At 43.2% G+C, this 18,742-nt stretch overlaps 1 protein-coding gene across 1 annotated transcript in view; it reads right to left on the reverse strand.

Annotated features, from left to right (window-relative positions):
- SH3GL3 (SH3 domain containing GRB2 like 3, endophilin A3) overlaps positions 1 to 16,553 on the reverse strand; it is a 44,717-nt gene extending 28,164 nt beyond the window's left edge. Inside the window, exon 1 of the mRNA XM_052671556.1 lies at positions 16,370 to 16,553. Within this exon, the coding sequence (XP_052527516.1) occupies positions 16,370 to 16,414 (45 nt within the window). The 5' untranslated portion in view covers positions 16,415 to 16,553. The remainder of the gene's footprint in view (positions 1 to 16,369) is intronic.
- Positions 16,554 to 18,742: the final 2,189 nt, after the last annotated feature.

Consider the following 18,742-nt stretch of genomic DNA (forward strand, 5'->3'; position numbering starts at 1 on the left):
CTTTGTTGATGAGAAAGACTGCATTACACTTAATTTATATAGTCCTCTAACTCAAGGTTGAAGGAATGAAGAGTCCCAGGACAACAAGTCCTGTAACAAGCATCCCAGAGAAGACTGCGTTCTTGCTGATATTTTGAGAAACAGATAATAAAGAGAAACAGCTAGAAAGCTGCCTTTGCTTTCAAAGAGGGCTGCAAGAAAACTGTCCTCAAGTTACTGCCTATCAGCTTTTGTTTCTATCACCATGACACGCACTGTTTATGACTGTTTCACTAACTTTGACCTTCTGCCTTTAAATGGCAGAAGTTCTTTCCCACAGACACACGGACGCTTGAACTTAAGGACACAACAGATAAGTGCAACTGGTTATGTTAACTGCCCACACTACTTGCCAAACAGCTTATAAAGTGCTGTAATGCCAGGTCCCAGAGAAGCATTACGGCCTGAATTCTCAATTATCTGCACGAGTGAAGGACTCCAGTTGGAGGTCTGTCACATGGACAAAACACTGTCACCATGCATTCAATTCTTCAGATGTGAAGTAGAACTCAAGTCTCCTCCTGCCTTCAGATCTGTCAGCAAAACATATTTTGATTTAAGCTTTAAGTCAGACCCTGGAGCAATGTGGGTTAAGATTACTAGACAAATACAAAATGAGTTAGAAGCATACATCATGATTAATATTTGAGCAGAAAATGTCTTAAGGAATGTATTCCACCACTTCTACAAGGCTACAAGGTATTTTTTCCCCCTCTTAAAATGCATACACTATTCATTTAATACCATTTTTCTCTACTAAGCTTCAACAAAAAATGTTAAATAATCAGTAATTATATGCAGATAATTTTGGCAAGACCCTCAACTGTCATTGCAACAGTGCTGCTTTTTCTTTCTTTCCTACAACATGTAGTAGTTCTCTCAGCTTCCTAATTACGTGTTTGTTATTCATTTTAAACATTAGCATGGAGTTGAGGAACTAGATACTGAATCATATGAAAAGGAATGTGTTGTACGATTGAAGGGAAAAAAAAAAGAGCAGCTGTCACCAAGCAGCAGCTTGATTACAGCAACAGAGTGCTACCACAGCGCAACTGCAGAGGGCTGGCATTTGCTTTTCCAACAAGCTCTGGCCAAAGGAATTGAGCTCCAATAAAGAACAATTCAAGCACGGGGTGTTTTCCACCTCTCCAGTTCCCCACAGATGAGCTGGACCACCCAAAGGTTATCAGAACTTGCTAGTTATGTCCCCATACTATCTGCCTCAGCACGACCATTGTCCTAAAGATGGACATTTATCTCTAAGTCCCACCACTTTTTAAACCAGCTGAATCTGGATATAGCCAATTTGTCTAGCTCTACAGCTGTGACATGCAGTCACATCCAAAGTCTTTCCTTCAGATGTGGTGAACTATCATTCCAAGTGCCTCAAACCTGGCATCTGTATGAGCCTCAATATCCTTCCCAGGCACCTATGCAGGGGAGGTGTGCTCAGGGCCCCCACCAGCTCTGTAACTTTAACTTTGAGTACATCAGTGTGACGAGAAAGCAACACAGGCTTCATGTACAAATTTCTAAACCACTGTGCTTTTCCCCTCAGTACCCTCAGGGGCTACTGAACTTTGGGGACAGCAAAACCACTGAGAAGTACATTCCAAAAATTGAGTTCTTCCTGATGCAAACCCAGAGTTTTCAGATTTCTGAGCCTCCTACTCCTTCCTGCTGGTAAGTCCACCTTACGTGTACTAAAATATACATCCATTCTAGAGAGCAATATCCTTTTCCTAATTAAAGCCTTCACCTGTGTCACGGGCACAAAGCTCTGCACAGAAAGGCTGCCTGCATGCATATGGTCTTTTGATGACTTCTCACTATGGTTCTTCAAAGCAGCATCTGATAACCTTTCCCACTCCTTACAGCTCACAGAACAAGAAATAGCACTGGACAAGCCCAAATTAATGCAGCTCTGAGGCGGTATCTTTTACATACTACAAAAAGGCCATTTCAGTTTGACAACCATACCTCTCCTCCAGTCACTGAAAGAAAGTGGAGAAGGACAGCAAAATGCTGAACCTCCAGAAAACAGAGGAAAACTTTAACAATTAAACATCTGATGTGCGTGAGATGATGCACACACCAGGACCCAGCGTGGTATCAGTGGGAATGAATTAAACGCATAGAGATATTGAAGAAAAGCACAGTGTTGTGGACAAAGGAAATTCTTGTCCATATACAAATAAAGTGCAAGACTCTGGACTCTATAATGCGATTTTACATTTCTATAGAGAGTGAGTCACTTCGCACCAGGCACTGACACGTCACGGCATTACTGGGTGCTTGACTAAAACTTGCCTGCTAAAGCTATTCTTTGGCACATGCGCTCTACAACAAAAACTACTTTGTGTTCCCCAACCTTGAACACTTCCCTGACAAATCTCCACTGTGCTTCCCAAAGAACTCAACGCTGCTGCTGGCACATGCATTTATAAATCAGCAAATTGAAAATGATGCTGTACACATCTCAAAAGGAAAACATCTCCGTGAGAATTCACATACACCGCCACAAGCCAACCTACCTGAATTTTTAAGGACATTACTCCATATCAGTGCCTTCTTAAGACTGTGGAGTGATAATAAAGTGTAAGACTTGAGACTGTCAGCTTTTCAAAAGATGAGATACAAATGCATTTCATGAATCCTCTGACAAAAATTCTGATTCATTGATCTAAGACTTCACATGGGCAACAACAATGATGTACACGAAACCATAATGCTCCACACAGACAGAAACATACTTTTACTTCAGTATTTTATTCTGGAAATCTAAAATAGTGTTCCTTAATCTGCTTAAAATCTTGCTGCGTATGGAGCTGAGCATATCTGCTGAAGGAGCATATCAAAGGGCTGACAAAAAGTCCTTAATGGTTATCCTTCCTCCCTTCCCAATTTAACTGTTTCTTGCTCAATTCCAAACCTCTATTAAAAATTAAAAAAAAATGAGTTTTCTTGTAAAGTCAAATTTGTCACTTTGGATTCCAAACCATGACCTGCTTTGTGCTCACTTATCCCACCAGAACACAGAGCAGCAGCACAGGAACAGCCCTCCTGCTGGGTGACAAAGGCTGAGCAGCGGAACCCAGAGGTGGGTGTGAAGCTGCACCACTTCCTGCCCCCTTTGGGCGCACTGTTCCACATAGAACAAGATTTCATCCCTTGGATGAAAGGATGAAAGGAATTTCATGCAGAGCAGCTGGAGCAACGAACAACAAGCTGTTCCAGAGAGAGTTCCTCTGGGTGTTAGCACATTAACACTTCTTTCTCCCTTCAAAACTTCACTTGGTAAAAAAGCAATCCCGATTTGGACTTGAAAGAATCTCTCTTTCTAAAGATATTCTCTGTGCCCATAGCTAAGGTGTGGCTTCCTTCTGACAGACCCCTATGTGCTCACAGAGAAGATGAGAAAAGGTGATTGCACTATAAAACAGAATACCTAACTCTGAAAGCTGGAGATTTAAACAGCTCCACTGTGTGCTCCCTCTCCAAATAACGTAAGGACCCCTCATGTTACCATTGCCATTACTCCAAGCCCTGCTCCATTTGAGATGTTTCTACATTACATGTCTCTCATGACTACATGTAAAGATTGCTTTTACAGATGCTAACAAGTAATTGTCAAAGTGGTCCCTTATGACACTGTTTTACCCAAAGAGCACTGGAAGAACATGACGAGTTATACCACACCTATTTTTCACTGGTCAGATTGCCTCTTGCTGCCACAGAGTCGCTTTACAACCTCAGCCCAACTCTCCCATCTGTTCTGCCTCATTTGCCGTGCTAGCCCTAACCTAATTGAGCAGAACTCCTTCCTCTGGTACTCTCAGTTGAAATAAGCTTACTCTACTCTGAAAGTGAACAAAACGTTCAAATATTCTTTCAAGTGGCTTTTCAAAGCTGCTTTAAGCTCTCTAACTCTTCGTGCACCCCAGTGAGACCCTTGCGCTGCCACCAGCTGCAGTGTGGCCAAAATGTGCTGCTCCAGCAGGTGACCCACCTGAAGGCCCAGATTAAGGCTGCTGCAAGCTGCCATGCAGCTGTGCAATCCCCAGATGGAATCCCATGGTTGGAGCTGCTTCCAGGAACACAGGACTTGCCCACGCAGTAGAGAGAGATGTGCATACCAAAAGCAATCCAACCATCCACTTAGCAGGCAGGTATTCTTAATAACCTCTTGGTCCCATACAAAATAAGCTTTGCATTACCTTGTTGATGCAATACCTCTGTACTCACCACATGATACCTAGCAATTGTCACTCATTCTAGTGAAAATCTATGTTTCATTTTATTCCAGAACATGCTGGCACACTGTCAGTCACATTCTGCAAGAGTGCACTGCTCTGATTCATAGCTCCTTAAAGAAGGTTATTGCACTCAGTGTTCCCAGAACATCATCTGAACAGTTCCAGCACAATGCCCTGGAAATAACCCCAGAAAATGGATCCTTCATTCTTTTCTCAGGCTAAACTACCCCAGCTTGCTCATGTAAAATGGCTCCCACTGGCTCTCACGAAAGCTAGCATTAAATGCTGCACTGATGATAGTACAGCCTGCACTCAAGAAAGGCCCACCCAGCTTTCAGTACACAAGCAGCCCACAGCCAGCCTGTGCTGAAAACCCCACTGTTTCAAAAGGAGAGAGATCAGTCAACACAAAAATCACAGCTTGCATGAGCATAATAGGCAATTAAAATACTTAAATCATTTAAATTGCTGTTTATTCTTGAAAACACTTAACTACATTGCATAACTCAAATATCCAACTGCCCTGCTGCATTTCCCATGACCAAAGATTTCTGCTTTTTAGACAGCTGAAAAACTGTTGACAAACTATTGAAAACTCATGGAAATAATAATTAAAAAAAGAGATTGGTATTTATTTCAAGGCTCAGTAGATAGGGCTTCATTACCAAGATGCAGAGCATTGACCATCTCTCCCTAGGGCCATACCTTAAGCACACCCTCAACACCCATGTGTGAGCCAAACCACTCACAGCTGATTTCAGGGAGCCCTGCCCAAGTAAGGGCCTGGGGAAGGTGAATTTGCACTCAGTTTTGGGGCTGACCTAATTCTGCTGTTGTAAAGCCATAATATACTTACATCACCTTCACTAAATTCCACGGTATCATTATATACTCAACACCACAAACAGTGAATTTGAGTCTCAGAAATAAATTGGCAAGCATTTTTACCACCAAGACAGTTCTTTTGCTGAGGTCAGTCACAGGAGAAGTAACACAGACAATACGCGCGCACTTTTAGTAATGATTTACAGCTCAAAGTATTTGGGAAAATATTCTTAAATCTGACCTTAAGAACTGCTACACTGCAAACAGTTAGGACTGCCAATCTGCATTTTAAAGTTACTGAACAACTGTGTGTTTAGGTAAAGCTTGAAGTTTCCTTGACAGCGCCATCGTTTAAAGTGACAGTTTTAGCAAAGCCATTATCAGTAAATAACACAGTCATCATCCACTGCTGAGCTCCCTTGTGGGCTGTACAGAGGAAGGAGAGCAACAGGACTGCCAACAGAAGTTTTATGGCCAGATACACTGATGACCAAAATCAATATATATATATATAAATATATACATTTTTTTTCTCTAGTTTGGAATTAACTTCTCACATTACCATATATTGCTTATCATTGCTTCAGAACAATGCTTATTTGCAAGTATACATTACGTGCATGAAAAGTGACAAACCAGATCTATTTATTGCTCTTTCAGGAGCTACTTTTCTCACCATCAGGCAGTAATTCTTATTGAATTCCATTCCCACATAATCAACTTATGATTTGCCCTACAATGTTATTAAACTACTGCTTACATTCTTAGCCCATACGCTAACCCTGTGGATTTTATTCAGTTGCTATAAAATTGATTGATAATTCCATCACCTACCCTTGCTTTTTACTGCACGTTATTTTGATTTAAGTGCCACCATTTCTACCTTTAGAGCAGCCAGTCCCATAGTGTACACTTTTAGTAGCTTTCAGTAGATGGTGAAACACCCAAACCATTCTGCCATGCAGTCAATTGCTGTTACTTCCTACCTGTTCCTGCTGTATGGAGATTGCATACCTTCCCTTTGACTCAGCAAGATCTTTGTTTGCTCAGCTTGAGGGGTTTTTGTTAGCTTGTTATTATAGCCATTTTGGTCAATGGTTTCCAAAGGCCTTGAAGTTCACATTCAGCATTAGAATACTGCAAACAACATGCTTCCTGGTCCTGGGTCCTCCGCAAGGACACGTGACTTTTTAGTGAGGTTACAGTTTCATCACCCAAATACTATGAAAAAATCCCAAAATACACTCCCAGCTGCCTTGCAGTGCTTTTGACTTCATTCAAGGCTGCTAGCAGCAATAACCAAGGGAGGAACTAAAGGACTTCGGCTATCTTGTTCTCTTGGTTGATGCAACCTGTGCTCGGGATGAGTTGCAAAATCTAAATGGAACAGACAAATCTCTGACACTTTTGTGCAGCTACAAGTTTTTAGTAATCCATACTCCATTCTTTCACATATTAGAAAAACTCTGATATCACAGTTTAAATAAATGTATATACACACAAACACGCACGCATCATCTTTTCATCTCCAAGATGGGTCTAGAGATGAAGCCACCATACGTTTTTGCCCCATTTTCACAACTCAATTTCAAAACACCCTGGTGGTTTCAGGCAGCAACACTTTGTTACACACAATACCACAAACTAAAATGCAATTGGGGACCATTGGGTTTCACAGCCCACAGGTCTAACAAAGATATGAATTGTCCTGAATGTCCACGAGGCACAATTCCTTCTAATGGAACAGGAACTCTGCAGAAACGCACTCTGGATTTCATCCATGGGACAGAGAAGAACTTCCCTCATCACACACAGAATTACCTTGTTTTCATACACAGAATTACCACAGAATTACCTGTATTCCATCGTTATCAAACTTTATAAAATTCCATCTTTAAACAGAAAACATGGAAAGCTGGAAAAAGATTTCCAGTATCATCTATGGAGAACACCACAGACCCTTATAGAGATCCCCAAGAAGCTCTGAAGCACTGCTGCAAAGGAGGTCAAAAGGCACTGTCCTCCTCTATGCTGCCACATGGCTGCTGCTTTTTTTTATTATTTTTTATTTTTTATTTTTTTTAAAGGGGTTTTCTGCTACAAACCCATTGGTGCCAAAACATGTAAAACTCCAGGGAAAAGGAACCTTTAACCACAGCTTATAAGATCACTGATGGGCAGATCTCAATCGTTTACAAACTCACAAGTCAAAACTCTTGCATTCTTCTTGCCAAGAAAAGCAGCATAAATGGCCTTTTCAATCTTGATTAAAATTATGTGATAATTAAGAATATATACAGTGAAATGTGCTAAATATTAATAATACAAATCTAAATTGCTTAGTATACAGAATCATGGACAGTATTCCAAAATGTGAAGTTTCTGCTTGAAGAAGTAAATGGAAAGAAAAGGAAGATTTGCTGTTTTCCCATCCCTTTAAGATATGCCATGTAGAACGTAAAGAGTAAATGAATGCCTTCACTGGTGCCTATTTTTTATAAATTTGAATTAAAAACAAGAACAACAACAACAAAAAAAAAGCCAAGCAAAACTTGGCAACACAAATTCATAGAACTTCACCATTTTTTGCAAATCATTTCCTCATTTTCTTAATGCCATTTTCACGTAATAAAAAAATAAATAAATAAATAAAAAAGCACTTCCCAGAAGCAGTGCTGCTTTTGCTTAAGATCAACTATATTTACGTGCACCTTTTTCCCTACTATCAACAAACTTTTTGTTCATCAGATAAGAGATCTGTACTAGTCCTTTGGCTGCTTCCCAACCATGCAGACAGACAAAGAGGTGCTAAGTGCAAAGTCACAAATCTGTTATGCAAGCCTTCCTTAGCACAAGGCTGCTGGAGCTGAACTTGCTCTTCCTCCTCTGCAGTGCAACCCACTTGCAAGCCTTCATTTCTGCAACCCTGCACTAACCTAACTGAACTCAGCAGAATGACAGTAACTAACATGGGGGCTTGAAAGGCAGTTTCCACGTAGTCAGTGTCAAAAAAGCAACGTTAGAAGCAATGAATATTTCTGATAGAGCAAGCATGCGGCAGCTCAGCCTAGACCTTTGGCAGAAAGTCAGCCACAGAGCTGCGCTGCTCAGGGCCAATGTCATTCCACGCAGTGAATTTCAGATCTTCTCTAAGCAGAGCTGGCTCGGAAATATTCCTCTGGAGACCGAAGGGCAAACTGTTTACCTTCTAAGTAATGTCTAGCAGATATATTTTGGGCAGAGGCTATCTGTGGGGAGCGCTCCTATCCAAAGGCTTAAAGACGGAGGAGGAGGACATAAGGGTTATAAATACAACACAGTTGTACAAAGTAATGGAAGTGCTGTCATCGATTTCCACTTATCCATAATAAAACTGGGGCTTGGAGCTTTCAGAAACAGAGAGGTAAACCAGTTCACACCCATAAGCTTCAGGGATTTCCAGATTTCAATGTGTTTCAAGGTTTTACTCTCAGTACATTAACAAAAACACCTTGAAAAAAGGAGAAGTGAGGGAGAAAAAGTTTCTTCCACTGAGAAACAGTGTAAACAGTCTTTGAGCATGTGGAGATCTGCAGGAGAGATCAGGGAAGGGAAGAGGTCTGGTTTGCTGCTATTCCTCCCATCTCCAGAGAAAGGGGGAAAAAAGCCCACATTCAACATCAAAGAATGTAATTTAAGTTTATTACAATTTACATGGGAAAAACAGGTAGGGAGTGTTCAGATGTTAAAGCCACCAAATGATGAACAGCTAACCTTCAAGGTGAGCAGCGCTTGCTGTGTTCCAGTGCCTCCAGGCAGACACCCAAGCAGCTTACAGCAAGAGCAGAATTCCATCTGCTGTCTAAAGAAACCTTATCATATTTTCTTTGGAAGGAATTTCCAGAGAGCAGAACTGGAACTGCTGGTTCTGATCTGATGAAAAGTCAGCAGCTTTGATTAATAATTCACTTTCATGGGGCTTCATCCCCCCACCATGCACACACCTACCAGAAGCCAGGCCAACAGGTGCTGCATTCTCCACAGGAAAGTGTTCCTATGGCTGTGAATTCTCTGGTCTCAGAGACAGCACAGGCGATGGATCTCTCACTTCCCAGCTGTCTCAGTAGGACTGAGAAAGGCAAGTTCACACTTCTGAATCAAAACAATGAGTTTCTCACCTCCAATCACATACTTGCTGCACTAATATTGTCTTCCCACTTGTTCTCTGCTGGATTATCTGAAAATCTGAGTTTCTAAACCTTTGCAGTTGCAGAGGGATATTAAAACCAGAAATGTCAGGTGAAATTACTAACCTTCAGCTCTGCTGACCTTTCTCTGAGTCAATGGAATGACACCATTTCTGTAGCCTGGAAACACAGAATCTGACTTTGGTTCTCTCACTGGCTTTCTCCTTACCTCCAAAGTCATGTCACCTTCAAGTACCTTGTTTACCTGCACCTGCTTGAGAAAACAGTGGGAACAATGAGATCTACCTGCCTCTGCAAAGGGATAAGGGGTGCTCCTATCTAAGGCTGTTTATACTGTCTTTTCTATTGTTTCTTTCAAGAAAAAAAAAAAAGATTTTTCACCTTTTATCTATAACCTGAATGCACAAGGCCAGAAAATCTGACAATCAGAGAAATTTATAAGCTTTTGATTCTTATAATTGTGCACAGTTCCCAACCAGGCTAATGTCCCTGCAACCACTGCAGCTCATTACACCCAGGGACAACACAAAAAACGTAGTTTAATTTGAACCAGAACTAACAGGGAGCAGAGGCTTGGTATTGTCCTCTGAGTAGAAAACATGCAAGGCTGAGTTGCTGTCATGTTTCACATACGCAGCTGCTGCTATCTGAGATGCTGCAAGAAGTTAAAGGGTATATACTCCCATTAATATGTATCACTTAATAACGTTAGTAATAGAAACACTGTACAGTGATAGGACACTAGAAGCCTATCAAACAGAATTTGAAGTGTAACCTAACATCTGATGAGCCCTTCCCTAACTGGACTTGTTAAAAGCACTGCTACAAGCTACATCTTCGGCTCTCAACTGTCATAGAATTGCAGCAGTGTCTTCCTTCCCTGGACAGGAAAGAGCTGACCAGTGGGAACACAGCACAGAATGAGATGAGCACAATACACCGGGGTGGAAGTGGCATTATAGAAATAGAAGCAGATTGATCTTAATAACATCACTGTAAGCCAAAACTTTGTGCTATAGGCTTGCTGCAGAAAGTATAAAGAAGGGACATATTTTATTACTTGAACTACATCAGTGTTAATAGAAGGTGCTGGTGTGGCACAACAGACAAAATATTGTACTAAAAATACTTCCATTCTTCAGCAATTCTTTGCTCTGGAACTGCAGCTATATCACACCACTGAATCTATACAGCTTTCTTACACCAATAGGAAACAAGGGTTTGGGCTGAGATTTTGCTGTCATACCGTTATGCTGCTTTTGCCTACGTAGAAGACACTGCACTGAGTCAGCCCAGATTTCTATCAGCATAATTAAGCAGAAATCATCCTGCTGTACGTGCATTTCAGAGTCTGTCTCAAATTCCATAGGGGAGTACAATTCATCGTAGAAATGCATCTGCTTAGGATATTTAAGCAACTTGGAGTAACTCCTAGCAAATGGCACTAAAGAAAATCTGAACACAACTGCGTTGCTGCACTTCCCTTATCTATTTGCTTTGCAGCACTGCAGGACTCTCAAGTGCCTGCACTGCAATGCATTACCCAGCATGTGCTGCAATGACTCAGGCAATAACAGCACGAGCCAGGCTCCAGTTCCAGCTTGCAGGATGCCTGTGTAGCACCCTTTAGCAAAGCCAAGAATCTATAAAAGGAGATGTGTTCAAGAAGACAGTTCAGCTTCCGTTCCATATTTTCTGTTGCAATGCTATTCAGATTTTTACATATACATATGGTACATGTAACCTCCAAATGAGAGCTGCATCACTGCTGGATTCCCAGCTTGCAGCACAGATGATCCAACTCCTGCAGGCTTTGAAAGCTGCATTGCTAGAGGTTGTAGAGGCACACAAATGTTGTGTTTGCTAACTTGTATGCTGGCTGAAATACTCAGCATTTCTTTTTCCTATAGTTATGCCTTTCTGCTAGCCTGCTTAGCAAGTTACAAATATAATTATTAATATAATTGTGAATATACTTATAAATTTAAATCTTCACAGCTAGCTTCCCACTCCTCCCAACTCTATCAGACTTGTGTATTTAATATGGAAAACCAGCTTAGTGCAACAAACAACTATCTTTATATTTTGTACCTATTGGCCTCGTACTCCTGTCCTGGAAAACCAATCAACAACAAAAGAACACCCAGCAAGAACTCCATCCTCAAACAAGACCTCAGAAACTTACACAAATCCTCTCCTCTCATCATTTCAGGAATACAAGATGAGCAGTGCATCATCAGCTGCAGTACAGTTTTGTAATTACCTGATTGCATAACAGGAGTCTCCAGCCACAACACAGGTAAAGATGAGCAGCAGTGACCAGTGTGATATCTTCATGTACACAGAAGACAGAGGAATGTCATTTTGTTGTCCCTGCCATTGGTTGAGGATTTATTCTGCTTTATGAGCCATGTAGAGGAATTAGAATTATCCACTTCAAAACATCTCCAACAATAAACTCAATGTCTTTTCTCCACTATCATGCTCCTATTATTCTAACAGATTTGCAAATGAATATCTCAGATTATGTAATAAAGTCTAGGAACAAGATAGAAGGTGTCCCTGCTGAGGTCCTGGATTCATTGTGCCCAATTCAGGTTAGATGTGAAGGAACAGTATCTCTCACAGCTGGATGGTAACAGCTTCTAGTTGCAGGACAGAAATAGATCTGCATGTACCACTTAGTGGTTAGTAAAGGCTGCCTTTTGGTATCTCAAAGGCAAGGTCAGGTTTTCTTCGTGCAAAGTCTGTCTTTCCCTCAGTTTACCAAAGCATTGAAAGTTTGTCTGCAACTTGTGTTTGTTTGCCTATTTGTGTAACCTCACTTTGTGGGGTGAGTGGCAAAGTCCCAGGCTGCTGCAAAATGAGGACAAGCCCAAACACAGCAGCTGAGGACACAAAAATGAAGGAAGAATATTTGCTCACCCTTGAAAGGCCTCAGGCCTTTCAAGTATGCAGGGACCTCCAGCAAGATACACCTCCCGTGGGTTGGCCCTGCCTTCCCACCAGGTGCTCCATCACTGCTTCAAGCTGTGACTCAGCACTTTTTTTTTTTTTTCTTTTTTTTTAAGCTTTATTTTGTCAGGAAAGCAAAGCAAACAAAACCCAACTAACAAGATTTATTCTGTGTGGGTAATAAGGTCTCCATTCTGATCTGGTTTTCAATCCAGCAGATTGGATCAACGTGCCACATAAATCAACAGAGTAACAGCAGAAATCTGGGGGAGAACAAGCATCCTTGTAACTGCTGGTGAGAGCCAAAAGCCAAGGAACAAAAGCCAAGCACACACAATAGAAAAAGGCCTTCAAAAACATTGCTACAAACAGATGACAGATGCACTACTTGAAAAGACAAATGCCATTCAGGACAATACAAGAGAAGTGCCCAGAGCATATAAGTAAACCACTTTCAGAAGTAAAAAATGTTGTACTAACTCTGCTTAGAAAACCTGTTCACATTTATGCTAATCTACAGGCAGAAGAAGCAACACCTGAATAGCTCTGCCCTTTTTTTCTTCACTAACAGTTAGAAAGGGTTTAAGAAGTCAATCTGCATTCATTGACAGTCACTGCTCATGCTTACATTGCAAATAAGATACAATAATCGCAGGCCTGTGTTTCACAAAAAAAAAAAAAAAAAAGTATTGATTTCTACAGCCTCTGAGGAGTCAAGCCTAAGAAATACACTGCAAATAATCTGTTGATACTGAGACTGCTGCCATAGACATACTTCTAACACAACTAATTAAAAAAAAGACAAAAAACATGAATTTAAGGTCTTACAGCAGTGTCATGGCTGAGCACTCAGAACAACTAAGGGAAGGGAGGCTCCCAACACCCAGCCTCCTGCTTTGAAAGGGACCAACATCACAGCACTGAGATGCCAGCCTGGCTGGGCTGATAGAACACAGCAGAAGCTACAGCAGCACCTGCTGACTAGGAAGGCCATGCTATCCACGCTCTGTACTTACAGTTTTTCTAAACAGAACAGCTCTCTAAAAATACTCCTGGTGAGCATCAGAAGGCACAGCCCTCCCACTGCTGGTGCTGCGCCACGTGCGCAGCCGCACGGAGATCCACCCACCTGCATCAAAGGCTGCACATCAACAACAGGAAAACAGATATGTCAGTATCTGAAAGTGACAGGAGGCAAATTTTTCCACTGAGAACACAACTCCCTGGGGCTAATTAAAAAAATAAATCTATTTGAAAACACATCGACTTGAATATTTCAATTCAAACTTACAGTCCACGTAATAAGCACAGTAAAGCTATTTCTAGCACTCCTAAAAGCTATCATCTATTACGCCACAGACACACAGCTTGGTTTGGGTCTATCACTTCTGCATCCCTGATGAAGCAATTGGCAAGGTAGACAGGCTGGAGTGCAACTGGGTATTGCAACGCACACACAAATAGCCCAAACGTTACTGCAGCAGTGCAAACAAACACCCATGACTCAGAGCTGCCTTCCAACCCTTGCCCCCAACAGGTGAAAATCTACACACTCACACCATACAGAACTCCTATTGTGAGTTTATGGATTGCAAACATGGAGATACGGGGACTTTTTAGCATGTTACAGCATGTTACATCTGAGCTTGGGGGAGGGCTTTAGGAGCCATACAAAGGTGACTGCTGACCTTTTTCTTAAAGTGAACACCTATTTACTCAGCAGTAACTTCAGATTAACCACGTTGATATGCGTCAGACAAACATCCCAGAAGGAATAAGCCAATAAACCTCTACTGCACACAGAGAATCAAAAGTATTGGTTCCTTTTTTACCTCGGAGTCTAAAGCAAGACATACAGAAAATGTATTTCCCCTGGAAAAAAAAAAAAAAAAGCAATAAAAACCAAACAGTTCTGCAATAAGTGAGTGGCTGTTAGAAATGCTACACTAAATGATGTATTTGGATTTCTTCTATAACTGTGTGGTCTATAACCCTAGATCTCCATCAGTCTATAGATTAGTCGGAACTGCGGGTTATTTCAGTTAAATAGATGTCCGTTGTAACATGGAAATATTATCTTCTGAAAATATAGAGATCTTGTCACTTCTTTGATATTTACTCACATTTTAAAATCAACTTGTTAAATACAGACTGTCTTAACTCACTTGCTTCATCCTTCAGACTTTTTTTTGTCTCTAGGTTCTGCCAACCTTCAAATATTCTCCTTCAATCACATGTCCTGGCACAATTCTCATTCCCCTCAGTATTCCTCAGCGTCCTCTGGGAAATTTGCCAGTTTTGTCATCTGCCCCCATTCTCCTTTGGGAACATTAAAGCAAGGAATTAATTTCATTCTCTCCCCGAGCCGTGCCTGTGTCTGCTGTTAGTAGTTACCCTTGGCATCTCTCAGCCTTTCAATACACAAATGATACACCTCCTTAAGTGCTCCCACAGTACTTAAGAGATTCATAAAACGTCCTGCTGAGAGATATCTGCACTTGCTTGTTTTAGCATCGTGCAAAAGAATTAAGCTGAAAGATGCAGTACCGATATTTCTATTATGTGTGCCCTCACCATCCCATTTTCTGCTACTTTCCACAATTGTTTTCTACGTATTTATATATTTTTATATCATTTTGCTCAGTGTCTGATCTGAAGTCTTCCAGAAGGAACTCCTAAGAAGTACATCGTGTTCTCTTAGGCACCAAAGAAATCCAGTTCCAATATCGGCTTTTTTCCTGCACGAGCATTTTCTACTAAGGAACATTTCCTTCTTGAAGAAGATGCTATTCAGATCCGCTTCCTTTAAATTGCATACTCACTTCTTCATCTGACAATGAAAGGAAACTTCACAGTTGGCCAAAGATGAAGAACGTTATCAAATATTAGACTTATGCATCCCAGTTTCCTACTGTAATGAACACTGGAGGACGTACCACAGCATTTCAGGAAATACCTGGGCAAGTTCAATATATCATTCTGTTCCATTCTGCCACCAGCTTCCCCCTCGGTTATTGAGTTCTTTGCTATGTGTACGTGCCCAGATTGGCAGCCGTCAGACTGGAAGCATTTGTTGTGGTTACCTCTTTAACTTCCACACTAAAATACCATCTGTATTACCAACTCGGCACAGCAAAGGCTGCACCATTTACAGTACGGTGGCTGCAGAACAAACCAAAGCCTTTGCTAAGCTGTCCGTGGGTTTGTTTACCCAGAGAGCCCTCATTTTTGCAAAGAGGCAGTGAAAGTTGACTAAATATCTAGGTGCGTGGCATTCCTTGAGGCTGATACAGAGCACAGAAGAAATAACACTACTGACAATAAATGTTAGATACAATTACTCAGCCTGTCAGTATCTGACCAAAGCCATGTTTGGGCTGGAGAGACCCCAGCTACCTGCTGCAGGACCTGCAGAAAGGCAGCTCAGCGGCTCCGAGCCTTTATTTCTCGTGCTCCAAGCAGGAGCAGCTGTCAGCTTGGCAAAACAGGTTACAGAACTCATATTAGTACTGCCATCATCATTAAGGAGAGGCGGCAGGAGGACAGATCTCCGGGGAACTCACAAACTCCTCCACTGGAGAACCCCACCGTGCAGCACTGCGGGAAGGGAAAGCGGGAAAGCTGCAGCGGGAGAGAATGTGAAGGCTCAGGAAAAGATTTGAGTACAGCATCCAGAGAAGGAGGGAAAACTCTAGAAACGCAGAGTACCCCCTATAGGACAGATGCGTGGTATGCCAGGTAGGGAAACAGCAGGAGTCGATCGGAGAGGACAACAACGAACTCTACGGGGACGGCCGGTACCTCACAGCCCCCGTCTTTAACTGAGGCCACGGGGCACAAACCAGAACCAGCGCAAAAGAAATGCCAGTAACAAAAGCAATAATTGGAAGCGAAGAGCCGGGCCCCAGGAGATGGGAGGGCAGGGGCGGCCCGCCTCGCACGCTCTCCTCGACCGGCCGCGGGGCACCCAGCGAGATGGGGCCGGCGGTGCAGCCGCCGCCCGCAACCAAAGGACGCGCCCCGGGGCGGCGATGCCAGAACCCGCACAGAGGGAGAACCCCAGGGAGCCGCTCCTCCGAGTCCAGCCCTCCGCCGCCGCTCCCTTACCTGGCTGGCTTTGTGAAACTGCTTCTTGAGCCCCGCCACGGACATCCTCCCGCCGCGGGCGGCTCCCCGCGGAGCCCGTACCCCGAGGCGGCTGCCGGCGTGCGGCGGCTCCGGGCAGCGATCCGCGGCCTCTCGCTGTGTCACCCGCACCGCCGGCCCCGGAGCCCCGCGCGGGTGGAAACATCGCGTTCCGAACGGGCTCGGCGGTGCCACCCTATTGGCCGCCGTTCGTGCCCATGCAAATGACACAGCCGGAGTCGCCCGCCCATTGGACGCGCGCGGGGGACTATGCAAATTGAGCGCCCGAAGACGTTTACGCTACGGTGTTGTGTGAAGACCGCAGAGCCGGCGGACTCGGCCCGCACTGCGCTGCCGGGGGGCGCAGCGCTGCGGGGCTGAGCGGCGCGGGGTCCGGCTGCCTGCTGTCCAGCTATCCGGCTGTCCAGCTGGGCCTGCTTTCCTCTTTGTAGGTCTCACTGCTACACAACATCTTAACTAAATGGATGCTCTTAGCGCATGAAAGCTATCGCAGCAGTCCAGAGCGTGACTGCCTGGGGCTGTGCAGCAGAATAAGCCCACTCTGTGGCTGTTTTTTAATTATTATTATTATTTTTAAAGGAGCAGCAGGAAGGCCAGGAGAGCTGCGCAGATGGGTGGCTCAGCTGTGTGCTTGGTTGCTGCAGGATGAAGCGATTGCACACATATGTCTGGTTGTGGGTCAGCAATGTACCCATAGGTAGGGGTGGTCTTGCCCCCCCAGCAAAGAGCTGGCACTGGGCTGTGAGGTCACTTGGCAGCTGGGAAGTGCTGAGAGAGAACCCTGGGTGCTTGCAGGACCACAGAGCTCTCACTGGCAGCCTGCAGGTTTCATTGGCCTGGGTGAGCGAGATGTTTGCAGAGCATGTTACAATTAGCTCACAGACTCATAGAGTTAAGGTTGGAAAAGACCGCTAAGGTCACCTAGTCCAACCGTCAGCCCATCACACCATGCCCACTAAGCCATGCCTCAGTGCCACATCCACTCTTTCCTTGAAAACCTCCAGGGATCTCCTTATAATAGCAATGAGGACAAGGAAATGATAATAAAGAAGAAAAAAAAAAAAAAGAAGAAAAAAAATCAAGGTAATTGTCCTATTATAAATTAAGAGTAAGGAATCGCTGTCCTACCTGCAACAATTACGTACCCCTGATATCAAGAGACTTGTCTCTGAGTTAAGGAACTCCAACTGGCTGCTATATTACAAAAGAGACTTTGTATCCGAGAGGCAAAAGCAATAAAAGAGAAAGCGATGAGGATAACCAGTTAACCCCCTGTGGAAGACAAATTGCAAGGAAAAGTCCTCTCAGGTTTTTGGACCAAATAATACTTGAAAGAAGTCTGCAGTCATGGTGCTGCCTGACGGCACTCAGTGGGGGGGGAAGGAGCGCTTTCAGCCTCGTTCCACGGTAACATGATTACACCACAGGCACCTGATTTCAGCACCAAGCTGTCTTCCTAATCAAACCGCAGCACGGTGCTCACTGCCCCGGCCACGTCAGGTACGGTGTGAATTAGTGAGGCATTCAGAGAGGCCACAGCTGGCAGAAATGAAATGAGCTGTTTTGAGAGAGCCGGAGGTGCTCAGAAGAGAGAGAAAAAAAAGGCCTGAACTGAGAAATTGGAGTCTTGTACATTGTATTAAAGCAAACTCTGAGCATACCATGGAATCAGGAGAAAGCTCTGACTAATCTTTGGCTGGAAGAAAGGGGAGACCAGAAGGAAGGAAGGAAGGAACTTAAAAGAAGAGACCGTGCAGGAGAATCGATGGATTATAGTCACTGCAGCTGTTAGCTGTAAAACTGGGTTAGATAAAAACTTGAGTAAGGCAATATGTCTACAGCTCCCTCTTTTCATCCAGCGTTACACTAGGGTAGAAGGTGTGCTGTTTCTGCTGAAGTGGTACAAGAATCTGCAAGTGCCCTGTGGAAATCCAAGTTCGTAGGCTAATTGCACGATAACACAGACAAGGTGAAAAATTAATTAAAATCCAACTTGAGTGGCCCAGGTGTTAACGATTCGGTAGAGACACTCTGAAAAAGGCTGGTTCAGATATAAGCAGCAGTTGTAGCTTGTAGCCAGTAATACAGACTGGGTAAGCAATATTTCAGGCTTTGTAACCACTATGGCTGTACATCATGGGAAAAGGGGCTGGGATTTGCTGGATAACATTCTTTACGTTTTGGGGAAAGTTGCTAATTCGATCTGTAAAATGAGGGAAATCAGACATAAAATAAAACCTCCAGGAAGTGGTACAGCTAAATGCTGACATGGTAGAAAAGAATCTTCTGTTGAAAAGAACTGTTATAAGCCAAAAGCAGGCCGCTACATGGCAT

This window comes from Tympanuchus pallidicinctus, unplaced genomic scaffold (genome assembly GCF_026119805.1).
Source record: "Tympanuchus pallidicinctus isolate F22 unplaced genomic scaffold, pur_lepc_1.0 scaffold12, whole genome shotgun sequence".
NCBI lineage: Eukaryota > Metazoa > Chordata > Aves > Galliformes > Phasianidae > Tympanuchus > Tympanuchus pallidicinctus.